General features: G+C 43.9%; 1 protein-coding gene across 3 annotated transcripts in view; it reads right to left on the reverse strand.

Moving 5' to 3' along the window:
• Positions 1–18,519, reverse strand: part of sls (sallimus) — an 80,652-nt gene that overhangs the window by 22,154 nt on the left and 39,979 nt on the right. For 2 of the 3 annotated variants that reach the window (XM_089466488.1, XM_089466489.1), the window contains one exon: positions 252–18,380. The exons of the other annotated variant lie outside the window; for it this stretch is intronic. In XM_089466488.1, coding sequence (XP_089322614.1) covers positions 252–18,380 — 18,129 coding nt within the window. The remainder of the gene's footprint in view (positions 1–251; positions 18,381–18,519) is intronic. 3 annotated transcript variants of the gene reach the window in all.

Below are 18,519 nucleotides of genomic sequence, written 5' to 3' on the forward strand. Positions count from 1 at the left end.
TAGTATGGAATGATTAAAAAAATTTATTATTAATAGTCTAAATTTGTAAAATTTAAAATGATTTAAAATAATACTGGTCTGGCCTCTATCAATACTATCACAATTTTAATTAAATAATAAAAAATAAATAAACTGTGTCTAACTCATTGCGTCTAATGATAATAAAATATAAATGATATTTTGCGTATACTTCAATTGTAAATCTAGTGTAAAATGTGTTGTATGGAGAGTGATGTGATTTGTGTTCTTACCCTTAGGTTTGTGTAGCTTTTGTTTTTTGTGTTTGGGAAGTTGTTCATCATCTAGTTTACTTATATCAATAATATCAGCAATATTTTCATCACTAACGACGCGTATAAGTGAATACGGCTCTTTGCCTTCTTCTTCAACTGTTTGTATCTGATAATATTCTTCATCCTCAGGACCTTGTTTCTTAAATGTTCGTGTTTTTGTTGTCTTTTTCCTAGGCTTCTTATTGCCGGTAATTTCTTCAGTAAAAACAATCTCTTCGGGAAGTTCCTCAATAGCAATTGGCTCTGTAGCAGTTTCTTTAGCGGGAACGACTTCAACATGCACACTTGTTATTGGCTGTGTATTTTCTTCTTCGACAGTATTAACTGTAGTGACTTCATCGTGATGTTCATCAATCTTAGTTTTAAATACTCTGGTCTTTACAATTTTCTTCTTTTTTGTTCCGTCAGGCGATATGACATCGACTTCAGTTATTTGTTCGGGTAACTCAACTGACTTCCCATCAGACTTAACAGGCTCAGTATAAGGAAGTTCACTGACAGTTACTGTAAAAACGGGCTCGCCTGATTCTTGCTCAGTAATATCAATTTCTGTTACTTCCTCTTTAAATTCACCTTTTGGCTTCTTTATCACACGCTTTTTAGATTTAAGAACTTTTTGCACGCCATCTTTGTCTAGAATTTCTGACTCCACAGCTTCTTCAGGCAAAACTACAACTTCAGTGAATGTTTCTTCTGGAAGGTCTGGGAAGGGCGCTTGGAAGTTCTCAACCGTTACTCTCGTCTGGGTTGGCTTTTCGTATTCGTCTACTGTCTGTACTTTAGTAACTTCCATGTTAGAGCCTTTCACTTTTTTAATAACTTTTGTTTTAATAACTGTTTTAGTTGGAGTCCCATCTTCTTTTTCAGAAAATATGATTGATTTTCTCTCTGGTAGCTCAACAACTGAAACATCGTCCTCTGGTTTGTGCACAACAACTCTTTTCTTCAACAAAACTTTCTCGCCAAAAGGACTTTGAGTGTCTGCTTCTTCCACAGTTATAGTAGTTTGCGGCTTCTTATCCTCTTCTTCAACAGTTTCAATTTTAGTGATTTCGTGTTTATCTCCTTTAACCTTTTTAATTACACGTGTACGTATCTTCTTCTTTTTGGGTGTGCCATCCTCCGAAACTGATTCAATCACACGAACCTCTTCTGGAAGCTCCTGAATCTCTTCAGAATGTCCCTCATCCATAGGAACTTCTTCAACTGTCACAGTAGTTTCTGGTTGTTTGTCATCTTCTTCAACGGTTTCAATCTTTGTGACTTCTTGTTTATCACCCTTAACCTTCTTAATAACACGTGTGCGTATCTTCTTCTTTTTAGGTGTGCCATCCTCTGATACTGATTCAATCACACGAACCTCTTCCGAAAGCTCCCGAATCTCTTTAGGTTGTTCCTCATCCACAGAGACTTCTTCAACTGTCACAGTAGTTTCGGGTTGTTTGTCATCTTCTTCGACGGTTACAATCTTGGTGACCTCTTGCTTATCGCCCTTAGCCTTCTTAATAACACGTGTGCGTATCTTCTTCTTTTTGGGCTTGCCATCCTCTGATACAGTTTCAATCACACGAACCTCTTCCGGTAGCTCCCGAATATCTTCACGTTGTTCCTCTTCCACAGGAACTTCTTCAACTGTAACAGTAGTTTCGGGTTGTTTGTCATCTTCTTCGACGGTTTCAATCTTGGTGACCTCTTGTTTATCGCCCTTAACCTTCTTGATAACACGTGTGCGTATCTTCTTCTTCGTGGGCTTGCCGTCCTCGGTTACAGTTTCAACCACACGAACCTCTTCTGGAAGCTCCCGAATCTCTTTAGGTTGTTCCTCTTCCACAAGAATTTCTTCAACTGTAACCGTAGTTTCGGGCTGTTTGTCATCTTCTTCGACGGTTTCAATCTTGGTGACTTCTTGTTTCTCGCCCTTAACCTTCTTGATAACACGTGTGCGTATCTTCTTCTTTTTGGGCTTGCCGTCCTCGGTTACAGTTTCAACCACACGAACCTCTTCCGGAAGCTCCTGAATGTCTTCTGGCTGTTCTTCTTCTACAGGAATTTCTTCAACTGTCACAGTAGTTTCGGGTTGTTTGTCATCTTCTTCGACGGTTTCAATCTTGGTGACTTCTTGTTTATCGCCCTTAACCTTCTTGATAACACGTGTGCGTATCTTCTTCTTCTTGGGCTTGCCGTCCTCGGTTACAGTTTCAACCACACGAACCTCTTCCGGAAGCTCCCGAATCTCTTCAGGTTGTTCCTCTTCCAATGGAACTTCTTCCACTGTAACAGTAGTTTCGGGTTGTTTGTCATCTTCTTCGACGGTTTCAATCTTGGTGACCTCTTGTTTATCACCCTTAACCTTCTTGATAACACGTGTGCGTATCTTCTTCTTCGTGGGCTTGCCGTCCTCGGTTACAGTTTCAATCATACGAACCTCTTCCGGAAGCTCCCGAATCTCTTCAGGCTGTTTCTCTTCCACAGGAACTTCTTCAACTGTAACAGTAGTTTCGGGCTGTTTGTCATCTTCTTCGATGGTTTCAATCTTGGTGACTTCTTGTTTATCGCCCTTAACCTTCTTGATAACACGTGTGCGTATCTTCTTCTTTTTGGGCTTGCCGTCCTCGGTTACAGTTTCAACCTCACGAACCTCTTCCGGAAGCTCCTGAATGTCTTCTGGCTGTTCTTCTTCTACAGGAATTTCTTCAACTGTCACAGTAGTTTCGGGTTGTTTGTCATCTTCTTCGATGGTTTCAATCTTGGTGACTTCTTGTTTATCGCCCTTAACCTTCTTGATAACACGTGTGCGTATCTTCTTCTTTTTGGGCTTGCCGTCCTCGGTTACAGTTTCAACCTCACGAACCTCTTCCGGAAGCTCCTGAATGTCTTCTGGCTGTTCTTCTTCTACAGGAATTTCTTCAACTGTCACAGTAGTTTCGGGTTGTTTGTCATCTTCTTCGACGGTTTCAATCTTGGTGACTTCTTGTTTATCGCCCTTAACCTTCTTGATAACACGTGTGCGTATCTTTTTCTTTTTGGGCTTGCCGTCCTCGGTTACAATTTCAACCACACGAACTTCTTCTGGAAGCTCCCGAATCTCTTCAGGCTGTTTCTCTTCCACAGGAACTTCTTCAACTGTAACAGTAGTTTCGGGCTGTTTGTCATCTTCTTCGATGGTTTCAATCTTGGTGACTTCTTGTTTATCGCCCTTAACCTTCTTGATAACACGTGTGCGTATCTTCTTCTTTTTGGGCTTGCCGTCCTCGGTTACAGTTTCAACCTCACGAACCTCTTCCGGAAGCTCCTGAATGTCTTCTGGCTGTTCTTCTTCTACAGGAATTTCTTCAACTGTCACAGTAGTTTCGGGTTGTTTGTCATCTTCTTCGACGGTTTCAATCTTGGTGACCTCTTGTTTATCGCCCTTAACCTTCTTGATAACACGTGTGCGTATCTTCTTCTTCGTGGGCTTGCCGTCCTCGGTTACAGTTTCAACCACACGAACCTCTTCTGGAAGCTCCCGAATCTCTTTAGGTTGTTCCTCTTCCACAAGAATTTCTTCAACTGTAACAGTAGTTTCGGGCTGTTTGTCATCTTCTTCGACGGTTTCAATCTTGGTGACTTCTTGTTTATCGCCCTTAACCTTCTTGATAACACGTGTGCGTATCTTCTTCTTTTTGGGCTTGCCGTCCTCGGTTACAGTTTCAACCACACGAACCTCTTCCGGAAGCTCCTGAATGTCTTCTGGCTGTTCTTCTTCTACAGGAATTTCTTCTACTGTCACAGTAGTTTCGGGTTGTTTGTCATCTTCTTCGACGGTTTCAATCTTGGTGACTTCTTGTTTATCGCCCTTAACCTTCTTGATAACACGTGTGCGTATCTTCTTCTTCTTGGGCTTGCCGTCCTCGGTTACAGTTTCAACCACACGAACCTCTTCCGGAAGCTCCCGAATCTCTTCAGGTTGTTCCTCTTCCAATGGAACTTCTTCCACTGTAACAGTAGTTTCGGGTTGTTTGTCATCTTCTTCGACGGTTTCAATCTTGGTGACCTCTTGTTTATCACCCTTAACCTTCTTGATAACACGTGTGCGTATCTTCTTCTTCTTGGGCTTGCCGTCCTCGGTTACAGTTTCAACCACACGAACCTCTTCCGGAAACTCCCGAATCTCTTCAGGTTGTTCCTCTTCCACTGGAACTTCTTCCACTGTAACAGTAGTTTCGGGTTGTTTGTCATCTTCTTCGACGGTTTCAATCTTGATGACTTCTTGTTTATCACCCTTAACCTTCTTGATAACACGTGTGCGTGTCTTCTTCTTCTTGGGCTTGCCGTCCTCGGTTACAGTTTCAACCACACGAACTTCTTCCGGAAGCTCCCGAATCTCTTCAGGTTGTTCCTCTTCCACAGGAACATCTTCAACTGTAACAGTCGTTTCGGGTTTTTTGTCATCTTCTTCGACGGTTTCAATCTTGGTGACTTCTTGTTTATCACCCTTAACCTTCTTGATAACACGTGTGCGTATCTTCTTCTTCTTGGGCTTGCCGTCCTCGGTTACAGTTTCAACCACACGAACCTCTTCTGGAAGTTCCCGAATGTCTTGGGGTTGGTCCACTTCCACAGGAATTTCTTCAACTGTCACAGTAGTTTCAGGTTGTTTGTCATCTTCTTCGACGGTTTCAATCTTGGTGACTTCTTGTTTATCACCCTTAACCTTCTTGATAACACGTGTGCGTATCTTCTTCTTCTTGGGCTTGCCGTCCTCGGTTACAGTTTCAACCACACGAACCTCTTCCGGAAGCTCCCGAATCTCTTCAGGTTGTTCCTCTTCCAATGGAACTTCTTCAACTGTAACAGTAGTTTCGGGTTGTTTGTCATCTTCTTCGACGGTTTCAATCTTGGTGACTTCTTGTTTATCACCCTTAACCTTCTTGATAACACGTGTGCGTATCTTCTTCTTCTTGGGCTTGCCGTCCTCGGTTACAGTTTCAACCACACGAACCTCTTCCGGAAGCTCCCGAATCTCTTCAGGTTGTTCCTCTTCCAATGGAACTTCTTCAACTGTAACAGTAGTTTCGGGTTTTTTGTCATCTTCTTCGACGGTTTCAATCTTGGTGACTTCTTGCTTATCACCCTTAACCTTCTTGATAACACGTGTGCGTATCTTCTTCTTCTTGGGCTTGCCGTCCTCGGTTACAGTTTCAACCACACGAACCTCTTCCGGAAGCTCCCGAATCTCTTCAGGTTGTTCCTCTTCCACAGGAACTTCTTCAACTGTAACAGTAGTTTCGGGTTGTTTGTCATCTTCTTCGACGGTTTCAATCTTGGTGACTTCTTGTTTATCACCCTTAACCTTCTTGATAACACGAGTGCGTATCTTCTTCTTTTTGGGCTTGCCGTCCTCGGTTACAGTTTCAACCACACGAACCTCTTCCGGAAGCTCCCGAATCTCTTCAGGTTGTTCCTCTTCCACTGGAACTTCTTCAACTGTAACAGTAGTTTCAGGTTGTTTGTCATCTTCTTCGACGGTTTCAATCTTGGTGACTTCTTGCTTATCACCCTTAACCTTCTTGATAACACGTGTGCGTATCTTCTTCTTCGTGGGCTTGCCGTCCTCGGTTACAGTTTCAACCACACGAACCTCTTCCGGAAGCTCCTGAATGTCTTCTGGCTGTTCTTCTTCTACAGGAATTTCTTCAACTGTCACAGTAGTTTCGGGTTGTTTGTCATCTTCTTCAACGGTTTCAATCTTGGTGACTTCTTGTTTATCGCCCTTAACCTTCTTGATAACACGTGTACGTATCTTCTTCTTCTTGGGCTTGCCGTCCTCGGTTACAGTTTCAACCACACGAACCTCTTCTGGAAGTTCCCGAATGTCTTGGGGTTGGTCCACTTCCACAGGAATTTCTTCAACTGTCACAGTAGTTTCAGGTTGTTTGTCATCTTCTTCGACGGTTTCAATCTTGGTGACATCTTGCTTATCACCCTTAACCTTCTTGATAACACGTGTGCGTATCTTCTTCTTCTTGGGCTTGCCGTCCTCGGTTACAGTTTCAACCACACGAACCTCTTCCGGAAGCTCCCGAATCTCTTCAGGTTGTTCCTCTTCCAATGGAACTTCTTCAACTGTAACAGTAGTTTCGGGTTGTTTGTCATCTTCTTCGACGGTTTCAATCTTGGTGACTTCTTGTTTATCACCCTTAACCTTCTTGATAACACGAGTGCGTATCTTCTTCTTTTTGGGCTTGCCGTCCTCGGTTACAGTTTCAACCACACGAACCTCTTCCGGAAGCTCCCGAATCTCTTCAGGTTGTTCCTCTTCCACTGGAACTTCTTCAACTGTAACAGTAGTTTCGGGTTTTTTGTCATCTTCTTCGACGGTTTCAATCTTGGTGACTTCTTGCTTATCACCCTTAACCTTCTTGATAACACGTGTGCGTATCTTCTTCTTCTTGGGCTTGCCGTCCTCGGTTACAGTTTCAACCACACGAACCTCTTCTGGAAGTTCCCGAATGTCTTGGGGTTGTTCCACTTCCACAGGAATTTCTTCAACTGTCACAGTAGTTTCGGGTTGTTTGTCATCTTCTTCGACGGTTTCAATCTTGGTGACTTCTTGTTTATCACCCTTAACCTTCTTGATAACACGTGTGCGTATCTTCTTCTTCTTGGGCTTGCCGTCCTCGGTTACAGTTTCAACCACACGAACCTCTTCCGGAAGCTCCCGAATCTCTTCCGGAAGCTCCCGAATCTCTTCAGGTTGTTCCTCTTCCACTGGAACTTCTTCAACTGTAACAGTAGTTTCAGGTTGTTTGTCATCTTCTTCGACGGTTTCAATCTTGGTGACTTCTTGCTTATCACCCTTAACCTTCTTGATAACACGTGTGCGTATCTTCTTCTTCGTGGGCTTGCCGTCCTCGGTTACAGTTTCAACCACACGAACCTCTTCCGGAAGCTCCTGAATGTCTTCTGGCTGTTCTTCTTCTACAGGAATTTCTTCAACTGTCACAGTAGTTTCGGGTTGTTTGTCATCTTCTTCGACGGTTTCAATCTTGGTGACTTCTTGTTTATCACCCTTAACCTTCTTGATAACACGTGTGCGTATCTTCTTCTTCTTGGGCTTGCCGTCCTCGGTTACAGTTTCAACCACACGAACCTCTTCCGGAAGCTCCCGAATCTCTTCAGGTTGTTCCTCTTCCAATGGAACTTCTTCCACTGTAACAGTAGTTTCGGGTTGTTTGTCATCTTCTTCGACGGTTTCAATCTTGGTGACTTCTTGCTTATCACCCTTAACCTTCTTGATAACACGTGTGCGTATCTTCTTCTTCTTGGGCTTGCCGTCCTCGGTTACAGTTTCAACCACACGAACCTCTTCTGGAAGCTCCCGAATCTCTTTAGGTTGTTCCTCTTCCACTGGAACTTCTTCAACTGTAACAGTAGTTTCAGGTTGTTTGTCATCTTCTTCGACGGTTTCAATCTTGGTGACTTCTTGCTTATCACCCTTAACCTTCTTGATAACACGTGTGCGTATCTTCTTCTTCTTGGGCTTGCCGTCCTCGGTTACAGTTTCAACCACACGAACCTCTTCCGGAAGCTCCTGAATGTCTTCTGGCTGTTCTTCTTCTACAGGAATTTCTTCAACTGTCACAGTAGTTTCGGGTTGTTTGTCATCTTCTTCGACGGTTTCAATCTTGGTGACTTCTTGTTTATCGCCCTTAACCTTCTTGATAACACGTGTGCGTATCTTCTTCTTCTTGGGCTTGCCGTCCTCGGTTACAGTTTCAACCACACGAACCTCTTCCGGAAGCTCCCGAATCTCTTCAGGTTGTTCCTCTTCCAATGGAACTTCTTCCACTGTAACAGTAGTTTCGGGTTGTTTGTCATCTTCTTCGACGGTTTCAATCTTGGTGACTTCTTGCTTATCACCCTTAACCTTCTTGATAACACGTGTGCGTATCTTCTTCTTCGTGGGCTTGCCGTCCTCGGTTACAGTTTCAACCACACGAACCTCTTCCGGAAGCTCCTGAATGTCTTCTGGCTGTTCTTCTTCTACAGGAATTTCTTCAACTGTCACAGTAGTTTCGGGTTGTTTGTCATCTTCTTCGACGGTTTCAATCTTGGTGACTTCTTGTTTATCGCCCTTAACCTTCTTGATAACACGTGTGCGTATCTTCTTCTTCTTGGGCTTGCCGTCCTCGGTTACAGTTTCAACCACACGAACCTCTTCCGGAAGCTCCCGAATCTCTTCAGGTTGTTCTTCTTCCACTGGAACTTCTTCAACTGTAACAGTAGTTTCAGGTTGTTTGTCATCTTCTTCGACGGTTTCAATCTTGGTGACTTCTTGCTTATCACCCTTAACCTTCTTGATAACACGTGTGCGTATCTTCTTCTTCGTGGGCTTGCCGTCCTCGGTTACAGTTTCAACCACACGAACCTCTTCCGGAAGCTCCCGAATCTCTTCAGGTTGTTCTTCTTCCAATGGAACTTCTTCAACTGTAACAGTAGTTTCAGGTTGTTTGCCATCTTCTTCGACGGTTTCAATCTTGGTGACTTCTTGCTTATCACCCTTAACCTTCTTGATAACACGTGTGCGTATCTTCTTCTTCGTGGGCTTGCCTTCCTCGGTTACAGTTTCATCCACACGAACCTCTTCTGGAAGCTCCCGAATCTCTTTAGGTTGTTCCTCTTCCACAAGAATTTCTTCAACTGTAACAGTAGTTTCGGGCTGTTTGTCATCTTCTTCGACGGTTTCAATCTTGGTGACCTCTTGTTTATCACCCTTAACCTTCTTGATAACACGTGTGCGTATCTTCTTCTTCTTGGGCTTGCCGTCCTCGGTTACAGTTTCAACCACACGAACCTCTTCCGGAAGCTCTCGAATCTCTTCAGGTTGTTCCTCTTCCACAGGAACATCTTCAACTGTAACAGTAGTTTCGGGTTTTTTGTCATCTTCTTCGACGGTTTCAATCTTGGTGACTTCTTGTTTATCGCCCTTAACCTTCTTGATAACACGTGTGCGTATCTTCTTCTTCTTGGGCTTGCCGTCCTCGGTTACAGTTTCAACCACACGAACCTCTTCCGGAAGTTCCCGAATGTCTTGGGGTTGTTCCACTTCCACAGGAATTTCTTCAACTGTCACAGTAGTTTCAAGTTGTTTGTCATCTTCTTCGACGGTTTCAATCTTGGTGACTTCTTGCTTATCACCCTTAACCTTCTTGATAACACGTGTGCGTATCTTCTTCTTCTTGGGCTTGCCGTCCTCGGTTACAGTTTCAACCACACGAACCTCTTCCGGAAGCTCCCGAATCTCTTCAGGTTGTTCCTCTTCCAATGGAACTTCTTCCACTGTAACAGTAGTTTCGGGTTGTTTGTCATCTTCTTTGACGGTTTCAATCTTGGTGACTTCTTGTTTATCACCCTTAACCTTCTTGATAACACGTGTGCGTATCTTTTTCTTCTTGGGCTTGCCGTCCTCGGTTACAGTTTCAACCACACGAACCTCTTCCGGAAGCTCCCGAATCTCTTCAGGTTGTTCCTCTTCCACTGGAACTTCTTCCACTGTAACAGTAGTTTCGGGTTGTTTGTCATCTTCTTCGACGGTTTCAATCTTGGTGACTTCTTGTTTATCACCCTTAACCTTCTTGATAACACGTGTGCGTATCTTCTTCTTCTTGGGCTTGCCGTCCTCGGTTACAGTTTCAACCACACGAACCTCTTCCGGAAACTCCCGAATCTCTTCAGGTTGTTCCTCTTCCACAGGAACATCTTCAACTGTAACAGTAGTTTCGGGTTTTTTGTCATCTTCTTCGACGGTTTCAATCTTGGTGACTTCTTGTTTATCACCCTTAACCTTCTTGATAACACGTGTGCGTATCTTCTTCTTCTTGGGCTTGCCGTCCTCGGTTACAGTTTCAACCACAGGAACCTCTTCCGGAAGTTCCCGAATGTCTTGGGGTTGTTCCACTTCCACAGGAATTTCTTCAACTGTCACAGTAGTTTCAGGTTGTTTGTCATCTTCTTCGACGGTTTCAATCTTGGTGACTTCTTGCTTATCACCCTTAACCTTCTTGATAACACGTGTGCGTATCTTCTTCTTCTTGGGCTTGCCGTCCTCGGTTACAGTTTCAACCACACGAACCTCTTCCGGAAGCTCCCGAATCTCTTCAGGTTGTTCCTCTTCCACTGGAACTTCTTCCACTGTAACAGTAGTTTCGGGTTGTTTGTCATCTTCTTCGACGGTTTCAATCTTGGTGACTTCTTGTTTATCACCCTTAACCTTCTTGATAACACGTGTGCGTATCTTCTTCTTCTTGGGCTTGCCGTCCTCGGTTACAGTTTCAACCACACGAACCTCTTCCGGAAGCTCCCGAATCTCTTCAGGTTGTTCCTCTTCCACTGGAACTTCTTCCACTGTAACAGTAGTTTCGGGTTGTTTGTCATCTTCTTCGACGGTTTCAATCTTGGTGACTTCTTGTTTATCACCCTTAACCTTCTTGATAACACGTGTGCGTATCTTCTTCTTTTTGGGCTTACCGTCCTCGGTTACAGTTTCAACCACACGAACCTCTTCCGGAAGTTCCCGAATCTCTTCAGGTTGTTCCTCTTCCACAGGAACTTCTTCAACTGTAACAGTAGTTTCGGGTTGTTTGTCATCTTCTTCGACGGTTTCAATCTTGGTGACTTCTTGCTTATCACCCTTAACCTTCTTGATAACACGTGTGCGTATCTTCTTCTTCTTGGGCTTGCCGTCCTCGGTTACAGTTTCAACCACACGAACCTCTTCCGGAAGCTCCCGAATCTCTTCAGGTTGTTCCTCTTCCACAGGAACTTCTTCAACTGTAACAGTAGTTTCAGGTTGTTTGTCATCTTCTTCGACGGTTTCAATCTTGGTGACTTCTTGTTTATCACCCTTAACCTTCTTGATAACACGTGTGCGTATCTTCTTCTTCTTGGGCTTGCCGTCCTCGGTTACAGTTTCAACCACACGAACCTCTTCCGGAAGCTCCTGAATGTCTTCACGTTGTTCCTCTTCCACAGGAACTTCTTCAACTGTAACAGTAGTTTCGAGTTGTTTGTCATCTTCTTCGACGGTTTCAATCTTGGTGACTTCTTGCTTATCACCCTTAACCTTCTTGATAACACGTGTGCGTATCTTCTTCTTCTTGGGCTTGCCGTCCTCGGTTACAGTTTCAACCACACGAACCTCTTCCGGAAGCTCCCGAATCTCTTCAGGTTGTTCCTCTTCCACTGGAACTTCTTCCACTGTAACAGTAGTTTCGGGTTGTTTGTCATCTTCTTCGACGGTTTCAATCTTGGTGACTTCTTGTTTATCACGCTTAACCTTCTTGATAACACGTGTGCGTATCTTCTTCTTCTTGGGCTTGCCGTCCTCGGTTACAGTTTCAACCACACGAACCTCTTCCGGAAGCTCGCGAATCTCTTCAGGTTGTTCCTCTTCCAATGGAACTTCTTCAACTGTAACAGTAGTTTCAGGTTGTTTGTCATCTTCTTCGACGGTTTCAATCTTGGTGACTTCTTGCTTATCACCCTTAACCTTCTTGATAACACGTGTGCGTATTTTCTTCTTCTTGGGCTTGCCGTCCTCGGTTACAGTTTCAACCACACGAACCTCTTCCGGAAGCTCCCGAATCTCTTCAGGTTGTTCCTCTTCCACAGGAACTTCTTCAACTGTAACAGTAGTTTCAGGTTGTTTGTCATCTTCTTCGACGGTTTCAATCTTGGTGACTTCTTGTTTATCACCCTTAACCTTCTTGATAACACGTGTGCGTATCTTCTTCTTTTTGGGTGTGCCATCCTCGGTTATAGTTTCAATCACACGAACCTCTTCGGGAAGTTCCCGAATGTCTTGAGGTTGTTCCTCTTCCACAGGAACTTCTTCAACTGTAACAGTAGTTTCAGGTTGTTTGTCATCTTCTTCGACGGTTTCAATCTTGGTGACTTCTTGTTTATCGCCCTTAACCTTCTTGATAACACGTGTGCGTATCTTCTTCTTCTTGGGCTTGCCGTCCTCGGTTACAGTTTCAACCACACGAACCTCTTCCGGAAGCTCCCGAATCTCTTCACGTTGTTCCTCTTCCACAGGAACTTCTTCAACTGTAACAGTAGTTTCGGGTTGTTTGTCATCTTCTTCGACGGTTTCAATCTTGGTGACTTCTTGTTTATCACCCTTAACCTTCTTGATAACACGTGTGCGTATCTTCTTCTTCGTGGGCTTGCCTTCCTCGGTTACAGTTTCAACCACACGAACCTCTTCCGGAAGCTCCCGAATCTCTTCAGGTTGTTCCTCTTCCACAGGAACTTCTTCAACTGTAACAGTAGTTTCGGGTTTTTTGTCATCTTCTTCGACGGTTTCAATCTTGGTGACTTCTTGTTTATCACCCTTAACCTTCTTGATAACACGTGTGCGTATCTTCTTCTTTTTGGGCTTGCCGTCCTCGGTTACAGTTTCAATCACACGAACCTCTTCTGGAAGTTCCTGAATGTCTTCAGGTTGTTCCTCTTCCACAGGAGCTTCTTCAACTGTAACAGTAGTTTCGGGCTGTTTGTCATCTTCTTCAACGGTTTCAATCTTGGTGACTTCTTGTTTATCGCCTTTAACCTTCTTGATAACACGTGTGCGTATCTTCTTCTTCTTGGGCTTGCCGTCCTCGGTTACAGTTTCAACCACACGAACCTCTTCCGGAAGCTCCCGTATCTCTTCAGTTTGTTCCTCTTCCACTGGAACTTCTTCAACTGTCACAGTAGTTTCGGGTTGTTTGTCATCTTCTTCGACGGTTTCAATCTTGGTGACTTCTTGTTTATCACCCTTAACCTTCTTGATAACACGAGTGCGTATCTTCTTCTTCTTGGGCTTGCCGTCCTCGGTTACAGTTTCAACCACACGAACCTCTTCTGGAAGCTCCCGAATCTCTTCACGTTGTTCCTCTTCCACTGGAACTTCTTCAACTGTAACAGTAGTTTCGGGTTGTTTGTCATCTTCTTCGACGGTTTCAATCTTGGTGACTTCTTGTTTATCACCCTTAACCTTCTTGATAACACGTGTGCGTATCTTCTTCTTCTTGGGCTTGCCATCCTCGGTTACAGTTTCAACCACACGAACCTCTTCTGGAAGCTCTTGAATGTCTTCTGGCTGTTCTTCTTCCACAGGAACTTCTTCAACTGTAACAGTAGTTTCGGGTTGTTTGTCATCTTCTTCGACGGTTTCAATCTTGGTGACTTCTTGTTTATCACCCTTAAGCTTCTTGATAACACGTGTGCGTATCTTCTTCTTCTTGGGCTTTCCATCCTCGGTTACAGTTTCAACCACACGAACCTCTTCCGGAAGCTCACGAATCTCTTCATGTTGCTCCTCTTCCACTGGAACTTCTTCAACTGTCACAGTAGTTTCGGGTTGTTTGTCATCTTCTTCGACGGTTTCAATCTTGGTGACTTCTTGTTTATCGCCCTTAATCTTCTTGATAACACGTGTGCGTATCTTCTTCTTTTTGGGCTTGCCATCCGCGGTTACAGATTCAACCACATGAACCTCTTCCGGAAGCTCCCGAATCTCTTCACGTTGTTCCTCTTCCACAGGAACATCTTCAACTGTAACAGTAGTTTCAGGTTGTTTGTCATCTTCTTCGACGGTTTCAATCTTGGTGACTTCTTGTTTATCACCCTTAACCTTCTTGATAACACGTGTGCGTATCTTCCTCTTCTTGGGCTTGCCGTCCTCGGTTACAGTTTCAACCACACGAACCTCTTCCGGAAGCTCCCGAATCTCTTCATGTTGCTCCTCTTCTACAGGAATTTCGTCAACTGTCACAGTAGTTTCGGGTTGTTTGTCATCTTCTTCGACGGTTTCAATCTTGGTGACTTCTTGTTTATCGCCCTTAATCTTCTTGATAACACGTGTGCGTATCTTCTTCTTTTTGGGCTTGCCATCCTCGGTTACAGATTCAACCACATGAACCTCTTCCGGAAGCTCCCGTATCTCTTCACGTTGTTCCTCTTCCACAGGAACTTCTTCAACTGTAACAGTAGTTTCGGGTTGTTTGTCATCTTCTTCGACGGTTTCAATCTTGGTGACTTCTTGTTTATCACCCTTAAGCTTCTTGATAACACGTGTGCGTATCTTCTTCTTCTTGGGCTTGCCATCCTCGGTTACAGTTTCAACCACACGAACCTCTTCGGGAAGTTCCCGAATGTCTTGCGGTTGTTCCTCTTCCACAGGAACTTCTTCAACTGTAACAATAGTTTCGGGTTGTTTGTCATCTTCTTCAACGGTTTCAATCTTGGTGACTTCTTGTTTATCACCCTTAAGCTTCTTGATAACACGTGTGCGTATCTTCTTCTTCTTGGGCTTGCCATCCTCGGTTACAGTTTCAACCACACGAACCTCTTCCGGAAGTTCCCGAATGTCTTGCGGTTGTTCCTCTTCCACAGGAACTTCTTCAACTGTAACAATAGTTTCGGGTTGTTTGTCATCTTCTTCAACGGTTTCAATCTTGGTGACTTCTTGTTTATCACCCTTAAGCTTCTTGATAACACGTGTGCGTATCTTCTTCTTCTTGGGCTTGCCATCCTCGGTTACAGTTTCAACCACACGAACCTCTTCCGGAAGCTCCCGAATCTCTTCATGTTGCTCCTCTTCCACTGGAACTTCTTCAACTGTTACAGATGTTTCGGGTTGTTTGTCATCTTCTTCGACGGTTTCAATCTTGGTGACTTCTTGTTTATCACCCTTAAGCTTCTTGATAACACGTGTGCGTATCTTCTTCTTCTTGGGCTTGCCATCCTCGGTTACAGTTTCAACCACACGAACCTCTTCGGGAAGTTCCCGAATGTCTTGCGGTTGTTCCTCTTCCACAGGAACTTCTTCAACTGTAACAATAGTTTCGGGTTGTTTGTCATCTTCTTCAACGGTTTCAATCTTGGTGACTTCTTGTTTATCACCCTTAAGCTTCTTGATAACACGTGTGCGTATCTTCTTCTTCTTGGGCTTGCCATCCTCGGTTACAGTTTCAACCACACGAACCTCTTCCGGAAGTTCCCGAATCTCTTGAGGTTGTTCCTCTTCCACAGGAACTTCTTCAACTGTAACAATAGTTTCGGGTTGTTTGTCATCTTCTTCAACGGTTTCAATCTTGGTGACTTCTTGTTTATCACCCTTAAGCTTCTTGATAACACGTGTGCGTATCTTCTTCTTCTTGGGCTTGCCATCCTCGGTTACAGTTTCAACCACACGAACCTCTTCCGGAAGCTCCCGAATCTCTTCATGTTGCTCCTCTTCCACTGGAACTTCTTCAACTGTTACAGATGTTTCGGGTTGTTTGTCATCTTCTTCGACGGTTTCAATCTTGGTGACTTCTTGTTTATCGCCCTTAATCTTCTTGATAACACGTGTGCGTATCTTCTTCTTTTTGGGCTTGCCATCCTCGGTTACAGATTCAACCACATGAACCTCTTCCGGAAGCTCCCGAATCTCGTCACGTTGTTCCTCTTCCACTGGAACTTCTTCAACTGTCACTGTAGTTTCGGGTTTTTTGTCATCTTCTTCGACGGTTTCAATCTTGGTGACTTCTTGTTTATCGCCCTTAATCTTCTTGATAACACGTGTGCGTATCTTCTTCTTCTTGGGCTTGCCGTCCTCGGTTACAGTTTCAACCACACGAACCTCTTCCGGAAGCTCCCGAATCTCTTCATGTTGCTCCTCTTCTACAGGAATTTCTTCAACTGTCACAGTAGTTTCGGGTTGTTTGTCATCTTCTTCGATGGTTTCAATCTTGGTGACTTCTTGTTTATCGCCCTTAACCTTCTTGATAACACGTGTGCGTATCTTCTTCTTTTTGGGCTTGCCGTCCTCGGTTACAGTTTCAACCACACGAACCTCTTCGGGAAGTTCCCGAATGTCTTGCGGTTGTTCCTCTTCCACAGGAACTTCTTCAACTGTAACAATAGTTTCGGGTTGTTTGTCATCTTCTTCAACGGTTTCAATCTTGGTGACTTCTTGTTTATCACCCTTAAGCTTCTTGATAACACGTGTGCGTATCTTCTTCTTCTTGGGCTTGCCATCCTCGGTTACAGTTTCAACCACACGAACCTCTTCCGGAAGCTCCCGAATCTCTTCACGTTGTTCCTCTTCCACAGGAACTTCTTCAACTGTAACAGTAGTTTCGGGCTGTTTGTCATCTTCTTCGACGGTTTCAATCTTGGTGACTTCTTGTTTATCACCCTTAACCTTCTTGATAACACGTGTGCGTATCTTCTTCTTTTTGGGCTTGCCATCCTCGGTTACAGTTTCAACCACACGAACCTCTTCCGGAAGCTCCCGAATCTCTTCAGGTTGTTCCTCTTCCACTGGAACTTCTTCAACTGTCACAGTAGTTTCGGGTTGTTTGTCATCTTCTTCGACGGTTTCAATCTTGGTGACTTCTTGTTTATCGCCCTTAATCTTCTTGATAACACGTGTGCGTATCTTCTTCTTTTTGGGCTTGCCATCCTCGGTTACAGATTCAACCACATGAACCTCTTCCGGAAGCTCCCGAATCTCGTCACGTTGTTCCTCTTCCACTGGAACTTCTTCAACTGTCACTGTAGTTTCGGGTTTTTTGTCATCTTCTTCGACGGTTTCAATCTTGGTGACTTCTTGTTTATCGCCCTTAATCTTCTTGATAACACGTGTGCGTATCTTCTTCTTCTTGGGCTTGCCGTCCTCGGTTACAGTTTCAACCACACGAACCTCTTCCGGAAGCTCCCGAATCTCTTCATGTTGCTCCTCTTCTACAGGAATTTCGTCAACTGTCACAGTAGTTTCGGGTTGTTTGTCATCTTCTTCGACGGTTTCAATCTTGGTGACTTCTTGTTTATCGCCCTTAATCTTCTTGATAACACGTGTGCGTATCTTCTTCTTTTTGGGCTTGCCATCCTCGGTTACAGATTCAACCACATGAACCTCTTCCGGAAGCTCCCGAATCTCTTCACGTTGTTCCTCTTCCACAGGAACTTCTTCAACTGTAACAGTAGTTTCGGGTTGTTTGTCATCTTCTTCGACGGTTTCAATCTTGGTGACTTCTTGTTTATCACCCTTAAGCTTCTTGATAACACGTGTGCGTATCTTCTTCTTCTTGGGCTTGCCATCCTCGGTTACAGTTTCAACCACACGAACCTCTTCCGGAAGCTCCCGAATCTCTTCATGTTGCTCCTCTTCCACTGGAACTTCTTCAACTGTTACAGTAGTTTCGGGTTGTTTGTCATCTTCTTCGACGGTTTCAATCTTGGTGACTTCTTGTTTATCACCCTTAAGCTTCTTGATAACACGTGTGCGTATCTTCTTCTTCTTGGGCTTGCCGTCCTCGGTTACAGTTTCAACCACACGAACCTCTTCCGGAAGCTCCTGAATGTCTTCACGTTGTTCCTCTTCCAATGGAACTTCTTCAACTGTTACAGTAGTTTCGGGTTGTTTGTCATCTTCTTCGACGGTTTCAATCTTGGTGACTTCTTGTTTATCACCCTTAAGCTTCTTGATAACACGTGTGCGTATCTTCTTCTTTTTGGGCTTGCCATCCTCGGTTACAGTTTCAACCACACGAACCTCTTCCGGAAGCTCCCGAATCTCTTCATGTTGTTCCTCTTCCACAGGAACTTCTTCAACTGTAACAGTAGTTTCGGGTTGTTTGTCATCTTCTTCGACGGTTTCAATCTTGGTGACCTCTTGTTTATCACCCTTAACCTTCTTGATAACACGTGTGCGTATCTTCTTCTTTTTGGGCTTGCCGTCCTCGGTTACAGTGTCAACCACACGAACTTCTTCTGGAAGCTCCATAATCTCGTCAGGTTGTTCCTCTTGCATGGGAACTTCTGTGACGGAGACAGTAGTTTCGGTTGGCTTCCCATCTTCTTCAATGGTTTCAATCTTTGTTAACTCTTGTTTCTTGCCCTTCTTCTTTTTTATTAATCGTGTACGAACTATTTTTGTAGTTTTCTGGCCATCTTCTGTGAGCTTTTCAACAATCTGTGTAGTTTCAGGAATTTCCGTTATATCAACTTCATGTGTTTCTTGTGTTGGTGTTTTTTGTTGTGTGTGTTTTGTGTCTGTGGCTTGTTTTGTATCTGTGTGAAAAATTAACTTTTAGTCTTTATTTTGTATGTATTTTGGGAATTGTTTTGTGTAATATGTGTTTCTTAGCTTGTCGGGGTCGAATCTTAACGGAAGTAATACGCCTTTTTCTGTTGAATTGCTTAAAGTTTA

The sequence above is a fragment of the Drosophila arizonae genome, chromosome 4 (assembly GCF_054131065.1).
Source record: "Drosophila arizonae isolate 15081-1271.41 chromosome 4, UAZ_ARI_1.0, whole genome shotgun sequence".
NCBI lineage: Eukaryota > Metazoa > Arthropoda > Insecta > Diptera > Drosophilidae > Drosophila > Drosophila arizonae.